At 41.4% G+C, this 23,008-nt stretch overlaps 1 protein-coding gene across 3 annotated transcripts in view; it reads right to left on the bottom strand.

Annotated features, from left to right (window-relative positions):
* The window catches only part of arhgap24 (Rho GTPase activating protein 24), a 466,730-nt gene that overhangs the window by 398,268 nt on the left and 45,454 nt on the right, over nt 1-23,008 (bottom strand). Inside the window, exon 1 of one of the 3 annotated variants that reach the window (XM_072595116.1) lies at nt 21,955-22,189. The exons of the other annotated variants lie outside the window; for them this stretch is intronic. Coding sequence (XP_072451217.1) covers nt 21,955-21,991 — 37 coding nt within the window. The 5' untranslated portion in view covers nt 21,992-22,189. Of the gene's footprint in view, nt 1-21,954; nt 22,190-23,008 lie in introns of those variants that run through there. 3 annotated transcript variants of the gene reach the window in all.

Raw genomic sequence — 23,008 nt, 5'->3', positions numbered from 1 at the left:
ATGTCAGACCGGACCCAAGCTCACTTCGGGAATGGTCCAATAGTTAGTGAATGGAGTCCAAGCGGCTGAGATATATTTGTGGGAAACACTCCTGCTCTGATGGAGAGTTCTACATCCCCAGTGGATGGTCTGCCTAGGTTTTGACTGGGTGTTGCACGTTCACCACTGAACATCCTGATTGAGAGAGCAACAGTGTTCCCACTAACATACTAAGACTCCAATATGTATCAATGCACGGGATTTCCCTCTGGATCAGAATGGCAAACTATATGCCTGAAAAGATTTGCAATTTTAAAATTGCAAAGGTCAGAAGAGAGCAGAGAGTTCACCTGCTCCAGTTTATTTGTGCCCCGGTTTCTGTGAAAAGGGGAGGGTCAACACCCGCCCAGTGTGTGGCTAAATGTCCATTTCTGATCAGCTAAATCATTCTGAAATCTGTGAGCAAAATCTGAAATAAATTCAGTATGTATTAATGAAGTACAATTGCATATGGATATAAAATGCAAACCTTCAAGTCACGTTGCTAGCAGACTGATCAGTATTATTGTGAGAGCCTGTGAAATACAGCCTTTAGGCTTTTGGAGTATGGAGTTACTATAAATAAATCAAAACACATCAATTTCAAGTTAGCATGCTGTGGCTTATCTATTTACCCTATGAATCAGTCTCGTTAGCTTTTCACCTTGTTTAATAATCCATTAGAAAAATAGTGTAGTGCTGGAGGACTAGCTAACATATATCTATAATTAAGAAGGGAGAGAGAGCATGTCTAGGAAATTATAGATCAGGCAGCTTTACGTCAGTGATAGGAAAAATAACGGAATCCCCATTAAAAGAGAAAATAGTAAAATATACAGAAACTAAAGCTATAATAAAACAGCCAAAATGGATGGTTTAAACAGGAAGGATTTTTCTTTGGTGTCTCAATAGGATGAGTGCATCCTTGACAAGGCCAGTATTCAAAACCCATTCTCTTGAACTGAGAGATTACTAGGGCCATTCCAGATGACAATTAAGCATCAAAAACATTTCTGTGTGTTTGGAGTCACATGTAAACCAGACCAGAAAAGGATGGCAGATTTCCTTCCCTAAAAAAAATTAGTGAACCCAGATGGATTTTCACAACAATTGACAATGGTTTCATAGCTACTATTGAGAAGACTAGCTCCACTAAAGGATATTAGTGAATCCAGATGGTTACTTTTTAAAGATAATCAACAATGTTTACATGGTCACCATTAGGCTCAATGTAATTGCAGATTTTTATTGGATCCAAATCTCAGCATCTGCCATGGCAGAATTTGAACCCATGTCCCTCGAGATTTAACCTGGGAGTCTGGATTACTAGCCCAGTGATGTTAACACTGCCATCCAACGGGTAGAAATACACAAAAGGTGGTGACACAGATCAGTAAGGACAGATTTGGAAATTAGGTAAATTTAATGTTCAATTTGGATTAAACTTTAGTTAGATCATACTGCATATAGTAGCCACCGTACTGTTACATAGAGGCACTGAAAACAAGACAGCTACGCTCCAAGGTTATACTGATCAGGAAAGGATGAAGTGACTGGGTCTCTTTTTCTTTTGAAAGCAGAATGCTGAGTATGAGTTTTTAGAGATTTTTTAAACTATGAAGAGTTTCAATAGACAATATCTTTCCATTATGGGAAATAATAAGATCAGAAATCAATATAAAACAATTGCCAAGATATCATTTAGAGCTTTCAGAAGAAGTTTCTTCATCCCATGAATGGTTAGAATATGGAACCTTGGAGTGGTGGACATGAACAAGATCGATGCATTTAAGGAGAATCTGGATAAGCACCTCAGGGGTAAGAGAACAGAGGGTTACAAGGGGAGCATTGGATGATGAACAATAGGATGAGGATTGAGTGGAGCATTGATTGCTTGGGTTGAGTGGAGTAATTCTGTAGTCTGTTATGCTGTGACAACAGGAAGTCTGCCATGTGAGGATAAGTGATTAACATCTCATCCCAAGTCTCACATTTCATCACAAGCGATTAACATCTCATCAAACATGAACCTGATTTTGGTGACTGACCATATAAAACTATGGCTCCACATTACAGCTTAGAAAAAAGGAAAGCTGAGCCCAAGTGCAGTAAACCCAGTTCCATCTGCCCCCATCCCACACAGGCATCACTGGCTGGGCCAATATTTACAGCTCTTCCTAGTGGCCTTTGAGAAGGTGGGGTTCCGCTGCCTTCTTGAACCATTGCAGTCAGTCAATTTGCTGTCAGAAGACCCACAGGGGGTAAGACAATCCAGAAATTTGATCCAGAGACACTGTCAGAACAGTGATATATTTCCAACTCAAGATGGGTGAGTGGCTTGGAAATGAACTTGCAGATGCTGGTGCTCCCATGTAGCTGTTGTCTTGTCCTTCTAGATGGTAGTGGCTGTGGATTTGGAAGGTGCTGCTGAAGGAGCTTTGGTGAATTGCTGTGGTGCTCCTTGTAGTTAGTACAAACTGCTGCTACCAAACATCAGTGGGGGGGGAACTGGATGTTCATGGTGCCAATCAAGCAAGCTGCTTTGTCCTTGGTGTCAAGTTTTTGGAGTGCTGTTGGAGCTGCAGGAAGCCATCATCCAGGCAAGTGAAGAATATTTCTTCATTATCCTGACTTGCACCTTGTAGAGGATGGTCAGGCTTTGAGGAGTCAGGAGGCGAGTTACTCATTACAATAATCCTCGTCTCTGGCCTACTCTTGCAGCTAATATATGTATATGTTCAGTTTCTGGTCAGTGGTAACTCCCAGCATGTTATTAGTGGGGCTTCAGTGATGGTAATGTAATTTAAAGGGTGTGAGTGCTACTTGCCACTTGTCAGTCAACTTGCGAATATTGTTCTGGTCTTGCTGTATTTGGACGTGGACTGCATCAATACCTGAAGGGTTGCAAATGTGCGAGACATTGTACAATCACCAGTGAACCTTCCTCCCTTTCTGACCTTGTGATGGCGGCAAGGTCATTGATGAAGCAGCTGAAAATGGTTGGGCATTGGACACCATCCTTCAAGCAATTTCATGATGCTGAAAGTGACTGATCTTCAACAAATATAATCAATCGTCTCCTTCTGTGCAAAGTATGACCTCATCCGAAGGAGAAATCTCCCCCTCTTTCCCATTGATTCCAGTTTTTCCAGAGCTCCTTGATACCACACCCAGTCAAATGCAGCCTTGACATCAACAGCAATCAGTCTCACTTCACCTCTGGAATCAGCTCTTTTGCTCAAGTTTGAACCAAAGATGTAATGAGCTCAGGACAGTGAAGTGTTTTAATACTCTCAGAGTGCACAGTTAACCATTAGTAGCTGTGAACACGTAATTATTTGACTGCACAATATACGCCCATGAACATGTGATGACTTGATTGGATATTAGAAGCATGTGTGAAAATTTGAACATGATCATGTACTAATTTGGAATCTAAAGTAGAATGAACACAGTTGGATGGAGATAAGAGAGTGTATTAATGTTTAACTATTTCATTGTAAATCTTTTATCTATATAAATAGTTTAAGACCATTGTTTGTAACAAGTTGGAGAGTTGTGCATTCTCTTTGCTGGCTATACCTCCCATGTATGCAGGCATAAATGCTGAGACAAAGAAACTGAAGTCTCATCTAGTCTTTAAGGGATCAAAGGGTTAAAAATGTTCTCTAAGTCTCTAGATTACTAGTCCGATGACAATACCACTATGTCACGGCCCTCCCCCTTGATTCCACGTAATTATCCAACGTTCCATAAGTGGTTGTCCAATTTCTAAAATGTTCTACTCTTATTCAGATGTTCATTTTAATTTATTAGCAATTCTTCAATTAGATTATAATTAGCAAAGATTCTGGAATGTACTTCTAAATAAGATATGGTATTCCATAAGATATGTTTGTAATTTAGTTTAAACGTTTTAATGAAAAAATAGCATGTGCTTAGTTTAAATCATTGCTTTTAGCATTTATAAGAACATATGATGTAGAAACAGCAATAGACCAAATGGCCCCCTGAGCCTTATCTGCTATTCAATACATCATTGAGTAAGAAAAAGACTTAAATATGAAATTGTGACAGTCAATGTCACCTCGCCTGAACTTCATGCTTGTAGCATTAATTCCCCTTAATGGCATTATGCAGTGAGACGTTACCACGATCTCTTAGTTTTAAGTTTTTATTGCTTCAGCCTCAGTGAATTCAATTCATGTGGATGAAATATTGCAACTCTCAACAATTACAATTACAGATTTAAAAGTTGTGGAGTGGGTAGAAATTGGCTCACATCAGGATGTTGATGAAAGCTGAATGTGGTGTGTAACACCTGCAATAAAACATTATAATGAACAGTCTCTCCTTTGTGCTCCATAGCATTACCATGGCTCAATTCCCCACTATCGATATCTCAGGGATTACAAAGATTAGTAATTGAACTAGACATGCCAGATAAAGATTGTGGCTATGGACCAGGTCAGAGGCTAGGAATACTGCAGTGAGAAACTTATCACTTGACTCCCCAAATCCTGAAAATTACAAAATACAAATCAGTAATGTGATAGAATACTCCCCACTGGCCTGGATGAATCTAACTCCAACAACACAGGAAAATTGATAAATTCCAGAACTAAGCAGACCAGTGATCAACAACTTTAACTGCCATCACTGATGTACAACAGTTGCAAGATGTACCATTTGCAAGATCCATTGTAGCAACGTGTCAAGGCTCCTTCCACAGTGCCTTGCAAATCCACACACTCTACAGTTTAGAAGCCAAACAGCAGCAAACACCTTCACCTGCAAACTGCCCTCAAGGCACACAACAGCCTAATTTGCAATCTGAATCACATTCCTTCATTGTTACATCGTCAAAATTCTGGATCTTCCTTTCGAACAGCATTGAGTATAGGTATAGTAGACTGACTTCAGAAAGGCCATCCTCTCAAAGCCCCTTTACTTTTCTGTGAGAAATCACATTACCAAAACCCATCACAAATGAAATCATCTCACTGCAATCTTTCTCCATGGTGATATAGCAACACTAGTATGTCTCAGATAGAGATTCAAGCTCATAAAAACTTTACCCATAAAACATTCCTTTGATTCTGGTCCCCACAGGAATAATTCATATCTCTACTGGGGACATAGAAAACTTGCCATGCACAATGTTTCCTTAACCAAGCTGAGACAGGGTGATCCAATACTTCTTATTTTAATTCCTGTAAGGTAATTTGGAACATCCTCTGAATTGCAATTATGTTGAAGGTGTTTACCAGGCTCAGAAACCCTGGGTTCTTTTTATATTTATCCTGCTCTTAAAACTTCAGTTTCCAAAACTAAAAGTTATACTACTCAGATATATGAATCATAAAATTATATATTTGTAACTGCATAAGCGTTAAAGCTCAATTCATTAGATCAACTAACCATACATTGGACAGATTGCCACCTCCAAAACACAACAGATAGGCACTCTATTAACATTTAAATTAATAGATTCTCGTCCCTCCCAATGAGACATTCTGTTCTCACCAACTCAGACCATGTCACTTATTCTTGTCAGTCTTGGTTCAGATTTATCATCAATGGCATGAATATTAAAATCATGAGCTATTCTCCTGAAAAAAAATCTTTATACAGAAACCAGGAGTTTCTATATCTACTATGTATTTTCTGAAGCATCCATTTTAACAGCAGTCAAGTTGACTCAAAGATGTCTATTTACTACAACTTGAAAATATTTGTATGAAATGTTACTTTACTTAGTTCTTTGGGACATATCTTATTAGACAAGTAAAGCAGTCAACAAATAAATGTTACATAGTTAATCAGAACTGGAATTTGGTAAGTGAAGTGATGTGTTGTTTAACTAAGTTTTTTTTGCTTTTATTCCTTTTTAAAATTAATGTAAAGATTTATAACAAGGTTGAGTGCCCTTCTTTGTAATGAGATTGTCAACTTGTGAAAAAAATGAGCTGTCTATCCTACCCCATCAGTGATGTTTTTGTTTTGCAAGTCAACTGATAGCTAAAAGAAAAATCAAGCAAGCTTCCCTTTCAGATGTGCCCATAACAAACTGTTGTGGCTAGATGGTGGGTGAGGTTCTCCAGGTTATCATGGTTTGAGATGGCATACCCCAAATTGTCAAGCACTAGGTGAAAAGGGGTGAACCAACTCCCCTTTCTTGATCACCACTACCTCGGTTGGTCGCAATAAGGTTTACTTACAAAGGAACTCCTCCTTTATGGATACCTTTCTCCCAGATCAAATGGATTTTGCTTTTAAAAGGAACCAATTTAACTAGGTGTTCTTGAGATTGAACTTATTAATTACTAATTACTGGAAGAAGTAATAATGCAATACATGCGCCCAAGGATTAGAAATGACAAGTGGTTCCATTAAAAAAAAGTTCAAAGACGTGCAGATATAGAAACTCTCTTTGGATTGTTTGTGAAGAGTAGATAGTGGAGTGCTAATAGTTGAACAATCAATTTCAGGCTCTTGACCTTGCAGATTAATTGAGATGCTCTTATGCGTTTTTTTTTGACTAGCTTGCTGACTAGCTGGTTTCTCGCACTCAAAAGTAGGAGAGTCTTTTGCCTGCAGTGCAGAAGTGTTCTCTAGGTATTTCTTCTCGACTCTGAACTGAACCCAGGCTAGTACACACAAGTACTTCAGCATAACTTCATCCATGAGCATGCACAGACCAGTGCTGAGCGAGCTTCTAACCCCAGTCCTTGTGTATTCTTGGAAGGTTAAGTCATATGACATGCCTCTCGCCCAGATGTGCTTTCTTTTCTCACATCCTGTTCATAGCCAAAGATAAATCTCAGGAGATTACTGTTCAGTTTATAGTGCATTTCTCCTTTTTGAGTTTTTTTTTTACTTTCCTCAAAATCTCATCAGGTGTTACATTCCACAATTCTCCTCTCTCTAGATAGCCACTGGGATTATTTGCACGGTCATTTTGACTGTATTTGTCTTCTTGTTGGACTTAAAGCTCAATATATTCATTGGTGATCTGAGACTATGACCTGTGACCATGACCATAATACCATAAGAAATAGGAGTGGAAGTAAGGCCATTCGGCCCATCGAGTCCACTCTGCCATTCAATCATGGCTGCTGGGCACAATACAATCAAAGAGTGGGTTTTAAGGCTTCCCCTAAGGAAGTCTGGAGGTGAAGGGCGTCAGTCAGTTCTACATGGTGTGAGGTATGGACTCCACCTCCTTCCCATCTTTTGTTCTGATTAAGTGCTCAGTGGGAGGTCTTACAAATTGCTGCTGCAGCCCCAAACACTGATGAGGCTCTTTCACGGGCAGCTGTGGCCAGTTTGCTCAGTTAGCGAGGTGGGTTAGAATGTGATTCAGAATAAGGTTGAAGTGTGGTATCAATTCCCATTGCTGCAGAAGTAGACTTGGGCCCTGCCTCCTTGCTCTGAGCCTGAGAGTAGAAACTATTGCAAACAACGGCAGAGAGAAAAAAATAACGGGCTAAGCATCAGCCAACAGGAAATCTCGAACCCAGCTTCAGGTAGAGCTCTTGTGACATGAAGTGATATGTGGGGAGGTAATATGCAGTTAAGGGCCTCATCCTACCATCACTGATATTCAACCAGTGACGGGCAAGTGGGGCAGGCGGTGGGGGGGGGGGGGGGGGGGGGGGGATGGTGGTGGGGGGGATGGTGGCGGGGGGGGGGGGGGGGGGGGGGGTCGGATAGCACAGGGCAGGCACTCATTCATTGATCCTGAGAGCCATCTCGTTGCCTTTTGTCCAACACTCCCATTTCCATTACACCTGGTATGACCAGCGACCCCTGCTCATAAATCTGGCCTTACTCAACTGTGTTCTGAGTCCCTCGCCTATTCTGAGCCTCTGGAACATGCACTCCTGGAAGCACACCTGGTGGGTTGCCTGCAATGGAGAGCTACTGACCTCTGACCGGCATTCACCTCACTTCCTGTCTGGAATCCTTGGTCCTGTCATAGCACAGCGACATTAATTGCCTCTCAGGCATTTAAGTAGCCAAGAAGAAACCTTCTTAAAAGAATAAGCATTTACTGACTCTCCAGCCAGAGGGCATAATGCCATGGCCTGGCTTAACTTGTGCTCAAAGTGACATTCAAAACCTGGCGCTGTTTAAACAGCGAATGATTCAAGGGCTTCTCTCATTTGCATTTCACAAAGCTGAAAGAAGAAATTGTGACCAACTCTACAAACACATTTCTTAAGTTTAAAAGATCTGTAAACGTGCATCGTTAATATGGTGTTTAAAATGCAGCCCCACATTTCATTGCACGGCAGCTGCACAAACAGTGAGAAAATCTGGCCAGAAAGATGCTTCCTGATGTTAGGGAACCACATGTGGGCAGAGCACATGTGCGCATATTTTAATGACTGTACAATTTTATTTTACAATTAATCTGGCTAAAATCTTTTTCTCATCTTTTAATGTAAATTATTCACATTGTGCAACAAGCAATCAATGCAGTAAAATGCTGAGAGGAATCTGTAGCCACTGTTTCAGGTAAATGAGAAACAAAATGGCAATTCAAAGTTTGCTGCATCATTTACCATTTCTCCCTGGTCTTAGCATTTTAAAGGCTGCTTTAAGTGCTGCAGTATGATCCAAGCTGGGTAACATTTAAAATATGGCTCTATCTGCAGGGGTAGTAGGGATAGGTTAAGTGCCTATATAAAACAGAGAAGTCCTTCAGCACGAGTGCATACAGAGGTAATAAAATACGGCCCAACATCTCTGACTTCTGACTGAAGCCTGCTGATTGCTCCTATTTTGATACCTGAATCTCCCCAGATAGTCAGAAGCAGTTAAGCATTTGTTCCTACATCAAGATTTGTGTGGTGCTGGAAAACCACAGCAGGTCAAGGAAGGGCATTCCTGATGAAGGGTTTACGCCCGAAATGTCGATTTTCCTGCTCCTCAGATCCTGCCTGACTTGCTGCGCTTTTCCAGCAGCCCACTCTCGACTCTGATCTCCAGCATCTGCAGTCCCCACTTTCACCTCAGCATTTCTTCCATTCAACTTCCTTCCATTCAATAAAGCTTTATCCAGCTGTAGCAGTACTTTCACCATCCTTATACTCAATTCCTCGAGCAATCAATTCTGACATACCTCCTGATTTGCAGCACTGAATACATTAAACAGATTCTAGAAAACCAGAGGAAGTCAGCACTCATGGAGACGAGAATAAGTTTAGGTATTTTGTTACGTTTTCCTCTTCTTGTGCTTCACAAGAGGAAAGGCAGTATTCCAGCGACCAGGAATTTCCCAATATATGAATGTACAACTGGTTGTCACAAGCACTCCAGAGCTGTTAGGATTAAGTCACCTTTAAATATCCCTCCTTTCCACTGAACGAGTAACTCACTTCCATCGTGCACAGCCAAACAAAAAGTGCACCTGATAGCGCAATGTTGGGAAGTATGTGGTGATCCTAAATTCAACAACTCCTGGTGCAGTTCACAGCGACAACAATTCACTGTTTCATTGGCTGTACTCCTCTAAAAGGTATCCCACCCACAAGGCAGGGAGATTGAAAAGCTTCCCCGGAGGTTATTCTTGAAGAATTTTTCTAGGGCAGCACGGAGGCTCAGTGGTTAGCACTGCTGCCTCACAGCACCAGGGACCCAGGTTCAATTTCACCCTTGGGCTACTGTCTGTGTGGAGTTTGCATGTTCTCCCTGTGTCTGCATGGATTTCCCCTGGGTGCTCCGGTTTCCTCCCACAATCCAGAGATGTGCACGTTAGGTGGTATGGCCATGCTAAATTACCCAAATTGTTCAGGCATATGGGGGTTAGGTGTGTGAGCCATGCTAAATGCAGAATTATAGGGATAGGAGAGGGGGACAAGTCTGGGTGGGATGCTCTGAGGTCGGTGTGCACTCATTGGGCCGAGTAGCCTGTTTCCACATGATGGAGTCTATGATTCTAGAAATCCCTGTGTGTCCAATGGTCATTCTTCACACGTAGTGTTCTCTTTGTAATATCAACTCTATATAAATCTGAAAATTAATCTGCACCAGTCAATGAGACTGAAATAATGAATTGTCCTCAAGGCTTTCAGCCATATCTCAAACCAACATCAGGGATTGGGACATCATTACAATAGCAGTACATGGTGTTGCAAGTTTTCTGAGAAGAATATATGACCAGGACTGCAGCTGACCCATCAGACTAAGAGGTTAATTTACTTAGAAGCTAAAATCACAAGTGACTCTGCAATTCTCTGATGCTGCATATTTTAGCCTTAACCATCACATAAACATTTTCTCTGCGATGAACTACACCAACCAGCTTTGGATTAATTATGGTTCACAAAAGGAAAAGAAAAATAATTGTAATAAATCATAATTAACTTTTAAAGCAATAGACTGCAATATGTTCATTTGCACTTTTAAACCATTTTTAAAATGCATCAATTGATAGAAGCAATGGACGATTTGCTGAAAACTACCAAATAAACCACAATATCTACTAACTGCTTTTGAACAATAAATTCAGCACTGTTCCTTCAACCTCTTTAAAACTATCACCAGTTTGGAATGAATTATATTTTTAAAAAATGTGCTCAGGAATGATTTGCTCCAAAATAGTTCATAACTGACCTAGGGCCCTCACTATATCAAATACACTGCAGGCAGAGAGATCTATGAAGCATAATTACAGATTCAATGTTTCCTGACATGAATTAAGTAATGCTGGATGCTGACATGTGTGCTTACTATTGGCAAACCGAGGACTAGTTGAAAGATTGAAGGTCAAGAACAAAGGTCAAGATCATTTTTATTTTCACCCATCTGTTCGCCAGTTTAGTAATATCATACATATCAGGCAATTATTATAACCCAGTCAAACTGTCAGCGCTTTTTATAGTTTGTTCCTGTATTTTTAAGCCTTTTCAATCAGATGTCAATTACATTGAGAACTGATTTAATTCTGTTCACTGCAAAAAACGTTGAGCAAAACTCAATATTGCAAAGTTAAAATCCGATTCTAGGTCAGATTGTTTCCATATTTACAAGGATTCCTACATTCTACAGGAAAATGACTTGGGTTTTATACAAGTCAGACTTGGGAACCCTTTAAGTTTTATTTTTGGAGGGTAGCCCTGAATCCTAGATCTGATGCTCAGATTCCCAACCCCATTCCTAGGGTTTCCGATTTTCACCAGGATCTTCAAGGGTGTGGATCGGTTCAGGTCACGAGCCTGCACCCTGTTCTCCTGAGCTGGCTCGCTCTATTGAGGGATGGCTATGTCTTACTTCTTCACAATTCTCACAGTGCAGGCAATAGCTTTTCAAAGTATCTTGGTCACAGCAACTCAGTGGTGGCAGAGACACAGCCTGCATGACATCTTCAAATTCATTAGTCTATTGAGAGTTTTAACCCCAGGGAAAACATGGGGCAGCATGGTAGCTCAGTGGTTAGCACTGCTGCCTCACAGTGCCCGGGATCCGGGTTCAATTCCCACATCGGGCAATTGTCTGTGTGGTGTTTGCACATTCTCCCCGTGTCTGTGTGGGTTTCCTCCCACAATCCAAAGATGTGCAGGTCAGGTAAACTGGCTGCGCTAAATTGCCCATAGTGTTAGATGCATTAATCAAGGGTAAGTATGGGGAAAGGGTTACTCCTTGGAGGGTCAGTGTGGACTTGTTGGGCTGAAGGACCTATCTACATACTGTAGGGAATCTAATCTAATCTGATTTCTTCTCGGTGGAAGTGAGGTCTGGAGATCAGAGTCAAGAGTGTTGCTGGAGAAGCACAGCAGGTCAGGCAGCATCGGAGGAGCAGGAGAGCCAGTGTTTTGGGCAGAAGTCCTCTGATTTCTTGTGTCAATTACACAAAGTAATTTAGACAAGCTAGAAAAATTTCAATTGCTTGCAGTTTTTGCTTTTAATATTTAAAGGATTTGGATGATTAACCTGTTTACCAACCTGTAGTAAAAGAATCACACAACACCAAGTTGTAGTCCAACGGGTTTAATTGGAAGCACACTAGCTTTCGGAGCAATGCTCCTTCATCAGCTAGTGTGCTTCCAATTAAACCTGTTGGACTATAACCTGGTGTTGTGTGATTTTTAACTTTGTACATCCCAGTCCAACACCGGCATCTCCAAATCATCAGTAGTAAAAGGAAGTCATCATACAGGAAGTTGAAAATTATCAATAAATCACTTTCTTTTACCACACATTTCATTACCAGCAGATAGAGTTCACTGCTTCGATAAAAGGTAAAGTCACAATACTCCCAGAGGACCACAGATTGCTCTCGCATTACAGACAGATGACTGGTGGTGAGTTTAACCTGAAGGATATCATGCCTCAGGCAAGGGGTGATGTTGAGAAGTTGGCAAGCTAGTGACCTCAACTGGTGCGGGCATTGAAGCCAAGCTGTTGGCATCACTCTGCATCACAAACCAACTGCCCAAAGTAACTGACTCCCCTAGTGGGTAAATAGTGGGTGAAGCTGCATAATGGGGGTGGGAGAGTATCTGGGAGGGAGGGGATGTGAGGGGTGTGCCAGAAGGCCTTATTGGATCCATTATTACTGGGATAAAGCCCCATGTCACTGAGACAGGCCTTTTAAACAATTCCCTGTGGCTGCCTTTGGCCTGTTTCCCAGGTTAGCTGGACCAAGAGCAAGCCACTCCCTGCCTCAATTCCTGCAATGACAATGGATGCCTCAGACTGAGCCTCTCCTGAGGGATATGTCTGAGGTGGAGAATATGCCTGACTCTCACTTCCTGCCTTGAGGATGGAAATCTGGACCAATGTGTTCAAGTGAAACACATGGGAAATATCATTTAGTACAGTTAGCACCATCTGGTAATAACGCATTGAAGATGTGGTCTAGGGAACTTAAAACATTTTCATTAGTTTCACACACATTTCACAATTATGTCACAGGGTGAGGGCTGGACTTTAGAGGGTGACATGTTTTCAACGATGCCAGTGAGAGGTCCTGTGTGGAGAGGTCCTGCCCTCAATCTGAATGGCTGCTCTGTTATGGGTACGATGTTGGGGCCAACATTAATGGCATTTTGGGAGCAGGTCTTAACTTATATGTGGAAGAAGTCTTCCCTGAGAACAACCACTGGCCAAGCAGATGGTTAATAACTCTGTAGGCCCAGCAGTGACAGAGGGAGGGTTATAGCTACTGCCGAGACAGCATATCAGGTCATCACACTGAAGTATGCCTGGGTTGGGGTGGTGGGGGTCAGTAGGATCTTGACAAGAGGGGTGAGGGGTCTGGGCTTAAGAGACTGGGATTTTCAGGTGGAGATAATTACCTCCTGAAGGCCTAGAGGTCAAATGGGCATCTCTCCAAAGCTGGTAAACTACTGGTGTTGGGGAAATGAAGTCTCAATACTCCAAGGACAGTCGTCTATCTCTCTCTCTCTATCTCCCTCCCACTTCCAGTAATGTTTCAGACAGGTGAGGGGCAGGCAGATAAATGGCTGTGGAGGGGTGCAGACTACCTGCTGGATTTTATGAATTCCCCCGCCCCCCCCAATACCTGTCAGCAGGGGGAATGTAGCCCAACCCTATTCTACTCACAGATAAGCCAGGTGGTTTGGCCAATCCAGAAACATTCCAATCTGCTTTCGTTGCTACATCTGAATTTTTCTTCAATTACTTTGTGGGAATTGCATCCACCTTTCTTCAGGGAGTCCATTTCCAGGGTTTCTTCAGCTCTGGTTGAGAAAGAACCTGCAAATATCAGTCCAGAGCTCTTACCCGTGACCCTCTGTCCTGCAGCCAATGTTTAATTTAAAGTCATTGTCCGGAACAAACAGTCTCCCCACCTCTTTGGCTGACTGCTCCTGTTTCTTTTATTTCACATAAATATACAATATGTTTATTATACATATATTGCCATATATAAATTATTTCACAATGGGGAGGGGATTGCCTCATAGTATTAACAATGGATTGCTAATCCAGAGACCCTGGTAATGTTCTGAGAACCCTGGTTCGAATCTCACTACGACTGGTGGTGGAATTTGAATCCAGTAAAAATCTGGATTTATGAGAGTCTAATGATGACCATGAATCAATTACCAGAAAAATCCATCTGGTTCATTGATATTCTTTAGGGAAGGAAGCTGCCATCCTTACCTGGTCTGGCCGACATGTGACTCCAGACCCACCAAAGTGTGGTTGATTCTTAACTGCCCTCTGAGCATTAGGGACAGGCAATAAATGCTGGCCCAGCCAATGATGCCCGAATCCCATGAATGAATAAAAAAATCCTTTTCATGATGTGTGGGAACTGCTGCAAAAGCAGTGATTAACAAGGGCCAGTTTATCCATTTTTACTGCTGTCAATTGAAGGACAAAATATTGGCCAGGACTAATCTGTGAAAGGGCAGACATAGCATAGGTTTAACCTCTCATTGAAAAGTCAACATCTCCAACAGTGGAGCCCGCTGAGTCAGTACTGCACTTCAGTGTGACCTCAAACTGTTGTACTCAAGTCTCTAGTGCTTGAATCCATAACCTTCAGACCCAGAGTCAAGATTCAGACATGATATAGGAAAGATATTATTAAGGTGCTATGGAGAAGATTCAGAAAACACTTACCTGAATGTTGCAGAGACTGGAGGGTTGAAGATCGAAGGAAAGGCTGGGAATTTTTTCACTGGATGTAGGAAGATGAGAGGTGACCTTACAGAGCTTTATAAAATCATGAGAGCAAGATAAGGTGAATAGATAAAGTCTTTTTCCTAGGGTGTGCTAGACCAAAACTCGGGGGCTTTTTTTTTAAGGTGAGAGGAGAAAGATTTAAAAGTGACTTGAGGGATAGATTTTTTACACGGAGGATGGTTTGTATGTGGAATGAACTGCCAGAGGAAACGGTAGGTGTAGGTACAGTTACAACATTTAGAAGACATTTGGATAGGGACATGAATAGGAAAGATTTAGAGGGATATGGGCCAAATTCAGACAAGTGGGACTAGCTTAGTTTGCGAAACTTGATTGCCATGGACAAATTAGACCAAAGGGTCTGTTTCTATGCTGTATGATTCTGACTCTGTGGCTACCATTGTTGTATTGTGTCTCGGTCTTAGTGCAATATACCTTTAAGAGCCATGCTCACAATATCATCGCACATCGCTTTAAGGTATAATTGTCTCAGATTCCACCCTTACTGGGCCCAGTTGAACCCTCAGTAATATGTTGTTCACATCTTGTTTGCGTGTTACATGAGCTAACATAAGTATTGTCTTAACAGGTACAAATACACATGTCGTGACGGAAGATCAACCATTCTTCTTCTCATGTGCAATTTCCACCTGTCTTACATATCTTGTTTAGTTCCTGTAGCTTCTGATATGTGTTAATAGGCCTTTTACTGGTTTTTAAACCTGTCCTTGGGTGATCCCACATTCATCCCAATGTACACCTGCCCCTTTTTACTGGCTGGATTTGTCGAAGTTATTTTTGTCCTTTATTTCACTTGAACTTTGAAGGAATCACTTGAAAGGCCAGCATTCGGAAATGTCCTTGAGAAGAAGGCAGAGAGCTGTTTTGTTGCTGTCTGAGTGGTGCAGGTTCCACCCACAATGCTGCTGAGAAGGAGTGCCAGGATTTTGCCTCAGTGACAATGGGGGAATATTTCTAAATCTGGATGGTGTGTGATTTGGGACTTGCAGACTTATTGCCCTTACCCTTTCAGCTGGTAGTCACTAGGCTTTAGGAGGTACAAAGGAAAAAGCCTTGTTTCTTTCCTTGCAGGTGGCCACTTTACAACATTGATGGGGGGATAAGGATTTAAAGTGACAGACAGTGTGCTTTCACCTGGATGCTGTCAAACTTGGGGCGTTGTTGGAGCTACACTCATTCAGGCAAGTGGGGAATACTCCATCCCAACACCACCCACTCATCCCAAAGGAAAAGGCTGGACATTTCAATTTCTCTCTTATTTGGAGAGTACAGAGCAACTTTCAAAACGTTAGGGTCTGGTGCAACACAAAACCATGGAACTCATTATTGACTTTTGGCAGGATGTTACTCATGCCCTCCCTACACATTAACAGCACAGAGGTGGAATGAGTGGAGAGTGTCAAGCTCCTAGGAGTGGTCATTCACAACAAGTTTTCTTGGACTCTTCATGTGGATGCACTGGTTACAAAAGGCCCAACAATGTCTCTTTTTCCTCAGGCAGCTGAGGAACTTTGGCATGATGGTGAATACCCTTGCCAACGTTTATAAGTGCGCCATCGAAAGCACCCTGTTTGGATGTATCACTACCTGGTATGGCAACTGTACCATTCAAGATTGGAGACGGTTACAGAGAGTGGTGAACTCGGCCCGGACAATCACAAAGGCCAACCTCCCATCTATAGAATCCATCTACCAGGCCCGCTGTCAAGGAAAGGCCGCCAGCATTCTCAAAGATCCATCCCACCCTGACAATGCTTTTCTACAACCTCTACCATCGGGGAGAAGGTACAGAAGCCTGAACACACACACCAGCCGGTTTCGAAACAGTTTCTACCCTACTGTTGTTCAAATACTGAATGGACTCACAAACCCTTAACATTCACCTGTACCTGTGTTTTTATTTTTGCTGCTATTTACCTATTATTTACTTATCTGTGCTACTTAACTCCGTGATCTGCCTGTATTGCTCGCAAGACAAAAGCTTTTCACTGTGCCTCGGTACATGTGACAATAAATTCAATTCAATTCAAAGAAAAACAAGTCCAAAACAATAAATTAATGATTCAAAATTATGCTAATTATTAAATTGGCCAAAACGTTCCAAACAGCAGAGCTAAAGCAGAGTTAGAGAGAGGCAGACTACACCCATGTCCTGACCACCAGAGAAGGGGATGGGGACCAGGGCTTAGCTAGGGAGTTGGATTTAACTCACACTGACTATACATTCACCTCTGGCGGTGGACATCCAAACTGGCCTCAATGGAATTTCGAGGAAAGTGGAGTCAGAACAAGTAGTGGTTGAGCTTGAGTTTCCTCCTCTCTTTGCGGATTGATTTTAGGGAGTAGGGAAGTTGTAGTATGGGTGTTGGTTTAGCTCACTCAGTTTTAGGCGCACACACACCCTCGCTCTCCAGGGAAAAGCTGGGGGAGGTTAGGAGGGTGGGTTTTTTGTGATACAATGGCAGTGTTCCTCCCTCTGAGCCAAAAGGCCAAGGTTCGAGTCCTACCTGTTCCAGCGGTGTGTCATCACATCTGAACAGGTTGATTAAAAATATGCAGTAATGTCCTGGGGCTGATATGACTGGCCCCTGGCATCCAAAAACATCTCCCTTTGTGCTAGCCAATGGACAATTTGCCCTGATTCCCATTTTCCTCAATTTTCAGAGAGTGTTTCTTCATGTCAAACTCTCTGAAATGCTGACATGCTGCAATAGTTAGTCTTTTTCATCGCCCCTCTGGAAATCACCTCTTTTGCCCATGCATGGACTACGCTAGTAATGGGTGTATTGGTCGTATGTGCCTCTTAAAGCACCACACTCAACTTCTTGCAACATTTTGCTAACACTTGGGAGTGGACTGAGAGCAGTAAGTTACTGGATGAGATGTGTCCTGGGAAATCCGGTTAATATTTGTTGGGCAAATGCCAGTTTAGTCTGGTCCTGCTGATTTTGGTATATGTTTTCTTTTCCCTAGTATCCATTGTTATCACTTACAGTTGCATAAAATAAACATAATCAAGGACATTCAGAAAAATAACAAAGATCTTTGCTTTTTGCAGGCTTTCTTATACACAGGTCAGCTGCCACTAAAGAGAACTTAACAACAATAAATCTTGCAGTTTGATGAATGTATTATCTGCCAAGTCCTTCAGTTATCATTGAGAAAAGTAAGACACTATTATTTCAGTCTTTTACGTCACATGGAAATTTAATGGTCATTTTAAAATCAAACTCCCTGCACTATTTTTATATAATTGCTGTGCGACCTAAGTTTCCTTGTATGCTGATTTCATACTTTAAATCAAGGGCTCACAACAACAATGTTAGCAAGTGTTTCACAATTGCTTTGGGCACGTTTGAGGTGGCGGTGGGGGGGGGGGGGGAGGTCCGGGGGAAGGTGGTCAGAGATTCAAAGGACATCATTTTCAAATATGTGTCTACATAAAAATTTTTCAGTCACAGATGGTGCTTGTGTTCCTATTTCTGTGCCAAAATGTTTAGCTGCTATTTTTGGCCATTTAGACATTTAGTAGAAATTTAAAAGCCTCAAAATCAAAATGTGATACTCATTCTTTTACCAAAATAGATCGTAATCATTAATTTCAGCGTCACCATGCAGCCATTGTTGGTTGAGGCCTTTTGAAGGTAGAAAGACAGGCATCATGAAGGACTATGGATGTGACTGTTGTGTACACCTGAAAGGAACCCAATAACAATCCAATTTAGTAAGGCTAAGGCCTAGCTTTCTGCATAGAAAGCCACTGCTTCAGAGTTCCAGACCTTTCTTTATTAGGCTGTGTCCTAGTGTGAGTTAAGTCTTCATTTCAGTACTGAAAAGAGATTCTGACACCCATTTCAGATGAGGATCACTAAATTTGGAGTTTGTACAAGGTCAATCCAATGACTACTTGCAGATTGAGAGTATCCTAACCAGCGATCAACTAGATGCCACATGACAAAAGGCCCTAAAACTTTGAAATTGCTACTTTTATTGTGCAGACATAAATATCAGGGGACTTCCTCTTGGACCCACAACAATGGGTGATTGCAAGAATGCCACCTTGACTTTCCTGATTATTTCTGTCACCCCAAACCTAATGTCACATACAATGAACTTGCCAGTGACCTGAAAGAGGGGCAAAATCAATAAGAGCCCAACAGCTGAGATATGGCCCATTTTAACATCAGGAAGCTAGAGGACAAATTTAAAATTCTCACCAGACTTCAGGCATTAATGAAATTTGTAGTCTGGATGCCTTCCAATGACAAAAGGCAAGGAAGGAGCTGAGTAACAGCTGTAAAAAACAGAGCAACTCAGACTGAATTAAAAACAGGCCTCCATGCAGACATATGCATATTTTGGTGAGAGATCCACAATCAGCAGAGCAAATCCATCATAGAGATGGAGATCTGTGCAGTCACAGGCAACTAATTGGGTAGAAATCACATGAGAGACCCATGCTGAGAATATGGGCCAGATTTACACAGAGCCAGGGTATATTCAAAAACAACTGAAAATGGCGGCCAGTGCCCAGATACAGAAGTCCCACCCCTATTCCATCAGATATGAGCAGAGTGAATCATAGGAAGGAAACCCAAATTCATCAAAGTCATTTCAATAGTGTGCTGAGTTTAAACAGATCCTATTTTTGATGTTCTAAACACTCCAGCATATAAGTCACAAATTTACAGAGGAAATGTAAACATGCCTTGGAGATGGATAAGTCTGTTTAAGTCCAAAACAGAAACTCTGCAGCTGTCAGAGTTAAAGGGAAAGGACTGCACTGCTTTGATTGACAGGGCACTTTGTGTATCTCAGTAAACAAACACTACCATCTGTTCTGCCAATTCAAAGGATTGCTTTCCTGACATTTCACAAGGACTGTTATTATAGCTGAACCAATTATAAATACTTGCTGGATGTTCAAAAAGTCAAAACACACTGATCCCAGCGAGGATCCTGAGTTCATATTTTGATTGGCAGTTTTGTGCAGATACTTAAGAATAAATTGTCTTTAACATAGCTGTCAAACACACGTTTATGTGCTTCTACAACAGATGAATGACTTGAGGGGATTTAAGAAGAAAGTCACACATAACAGGTTTTCTTTTCTGTTTTGAATGTATGAATGAGAATTTTTTTAGATTGTTAGAATGTTTTTTCCATCTCCATATATCACCTGAAGACTGCCCATGAAGATATGAAGGTGGTATGGGGAGGTATCAGATGACATGAAGAGAAGTTGGGAGAATGAAGTGACGAGGAGGTGGCATGGATGTATGAAGTGAAGTGGTGTGGTAGTGTGAGGTGGCATGGAAATGGCACAGAGGCATGGGAGTGTATGAGAGGATGTGAGGGGTGAGGGCTAAAGGGCCTAACACATGTTAAAACCAGGACTGAGTTACAGACAACCATTAAAGAGGTTCTGGGTAATCTGCCTCAGCAGTCACCTACATCTTTCAGAGCCTCAAATCTGCTTCCAATGTCAGCTTGCTCCTGCCCTGCCTTTCCAGAATATAAATTGCATGTGGTCATGCCTTTTGAATCCAGGTACATCTGCAAACTGAGGAAATTCCCTTACTTTTAACGGCCTACCTGTGTTATGACGTCAACGAAAAGTAGCAACAAGCGCTTTGCACTCACGGGCTCGCATAGATAAATGCAGCAGTTTCTGCAAACCAGAGATTATCTATTAATGATGATCAACCATAACCTGTTCACTGTTTCCTTACACAAGAAGACTTCATCTAAGGGGATCATAACCTATCTGGTTGCTACCTTAATCACATCTTGATCACTTGTAATGTTGTGCGAGTGTTTCCAAAGCAGGGTTTTAATTTCACAATGTGCATTGGCTGTCTGCGTATACTGATTTTAAAATTGAAATTACGTTTAAATAAATACTTTCTTATCAGCCAAAAAAGCAGAAGGGAAGATTAATGAAGAACAACAGATATGGGACAAGAGTGGTAAGCTTTAGACTATTTATTGTCATCTTATCTTACTCGCCATTACACAAGAATGTCACAAAACACTAATAGGTTGAGCCAGGAGAAAGAGAAAAGTATATTTCCAGCTAAACATGTAAAATCTGTGACTTACAGACTGTGTATGAAGCAAGATGGACCTCAGCTGTCTCTTTCAGGAGCTGATAACATGAAACTACCAAACAGTTGTACCCTGCTGAAGAGCTTACTGAACTGTTTATTGGCCAGGCATTATACTAGTCACTCATCAACAACACAGCAAGTTTAAGCAAATGATCCTTAACTGAAAGCTGAAGAGATATTTCAGCCAGACTGATTACGGCATTCCAGTAAGGCAACACTAGCCTTAGGAGTGTGGTAATTTTCAGCGTTAAAAATGTATATTTCTTATCTTCCATCAACCTACAAACCTGATCTTCCAGAATTTTCTGAAGCTGCTTCTTATGTCAAAAACTGCACAACCAAAGAATGTCACATAAGTTTCAATTGTAAATATGTATAAGTTATACATTAATTGTATCTCTGATAAATAGACTTAGCTGACATTTCAGGAACTATTAAGCCTTTATATAAGGCACAAGGACATACTTTCGAGTCAAAAGTGATACATGAAAATCTTTCCATTTATCAACAAAAAACTGAGAACTAAGTGTGACTGAAATTTAAGGGTGCATTTTTAAAATTTGGAATCAATCTCAAAAGCCCAAAAATTCAAAGACCATTGGGTTCATGAGGCTGTGAACTTCTGTTTTAGAATCAAAAACAAAATCAAAACTCAACTTAATCATCAGATTTAATCCAAAATCAGACTTCCAAGTTTTCATTGCTAAGGATAATCGGTGCAAATTATAGTAGTCCATTTTCAAGTGAATCATTATATAGTGCACAAGTTGCTCTCACTATGAATTAACAGATAAATATTGGTGTGATCTGCAATGCACACCTATCAGACATAGAACTATGCTACCTATGCTCCTTCTGGCAGTTCAAAGACATCTTGTAATTTGATCTTGCTAGGCAATTATTTGCAAAGCAAGCCAGAATTCCAAAGATTTCTATCTTTGAATTGCGTGGAGCAAGCAACATTCTTGATGTAAATTCACCGTTAAAAAATCAGCAATCAATAACACTGCAGAATCTACCATACAATCTCCACTATACCCTTCAACTTCCCTTTTATCTATTGCAGCAGGCAAGGGGTTCATCTGATATAACATCACTTAACAAGCAAGCAACAGCTGCACCGACACAGCACACATCTTACCTTGTCTGGTGATCCTCAACCGTGGACTTAACAGCATCTTTGTTTCTCAAACACTAAAGCTCAATGCTTGCTCTAACATTCTAAGCAAGGAACCAAAGAGCATTATAAAAGGTATACTGTCAGCCTTCTCTACTGGACTGATGAATAAAAGATCAGGCATTCTACTGAAAAAACCATATGTATTATTTATAATATTCGGACATGTCCGTAGTCGAGCTTTAGGGTAAATTGAGTAGAAAAAGACACTGTCGTCTCAGTGTAGTGTTTTAATTCGATTCTAGTGTCTTTGAATTCTACAGGCAGGTGGAACATTCAGAAGGCACTATGAACAACGTTTAGATTTTAACTCTCTCATGCCCACTGGCTTCCCAAGATTGGACTCTTGATTATGAAAGCAAAATAGCTGATTTGCTCCCTCACTTTTACAAAGTAAAACAAATTACAATATGGTGGACTCAAATATTAAATCATACCAACAAAGGCAGAGACATCTACACAGTTAGTTAAAAGCACAAGAGTTTTAAATTGCATTTTAAAAGTATTTCCAATCCTACTGTAATTCTGCTGAAGCCGAATCAATCTGGCAGTGGGAAGACAATTAGGGCCAACTGGGGACAGGGGTTTATGGTGCTTTTGAGATCTTCCCAAATGTGGACAAGCCTACCACGTTTCATACCCTCCCCAGCTGACCATGTGGTTGGAGCCCAGCAACTAAATGGAGGTGATTCCCAGGGTCAGGCCAAGTCCAGCCATTGATGTCTCTTCTACATCAGTCCAGTCCACTCTGTTGTGGAGGGTGGGCTCTTGTGGCACAGTGACAATGTTCACACCTCTGGGCTAGGAGGCCCAACTGCTCCAGCGGTTATAAAATTTCCAAACAGGTTGATTCTGAAAATATCTAAAGCTAAAAATGAGTAATGGAAAGTGGAACAGTGCTCCCTTTGGTCTGGTATTCACAGACAATGAAGGCTGCAAGCATGAGCAGAAAGCCATCCTGTGGACAGAGGCCCCTTAATGTTCACAATCTGCATACAGCATCTCCACTTTGAGGTGC

This window comes from Chiloscyllium punctatum, chromosome 1, assembly GCF_047496795.1.
Source record: "Chiloscyllium punctatum isolate Juve2018m chromosome 1, sChiPun1.3, whole genome shotgun sequence".
NCBI classification, from domain to species: domain Eukaryota; kingdom Metazoa; phylum Chordata; class Chondrichthyes; order Orectolobiformes; family Hemiscylliidae; genus Chiloscyllium; species Chiloscyllium punctatum.
The sequence above is the reverse complement of the archived record's forward strand: the minus strand, read 5'-3'. Positions and strand labels throughout refer to the sequence as shown.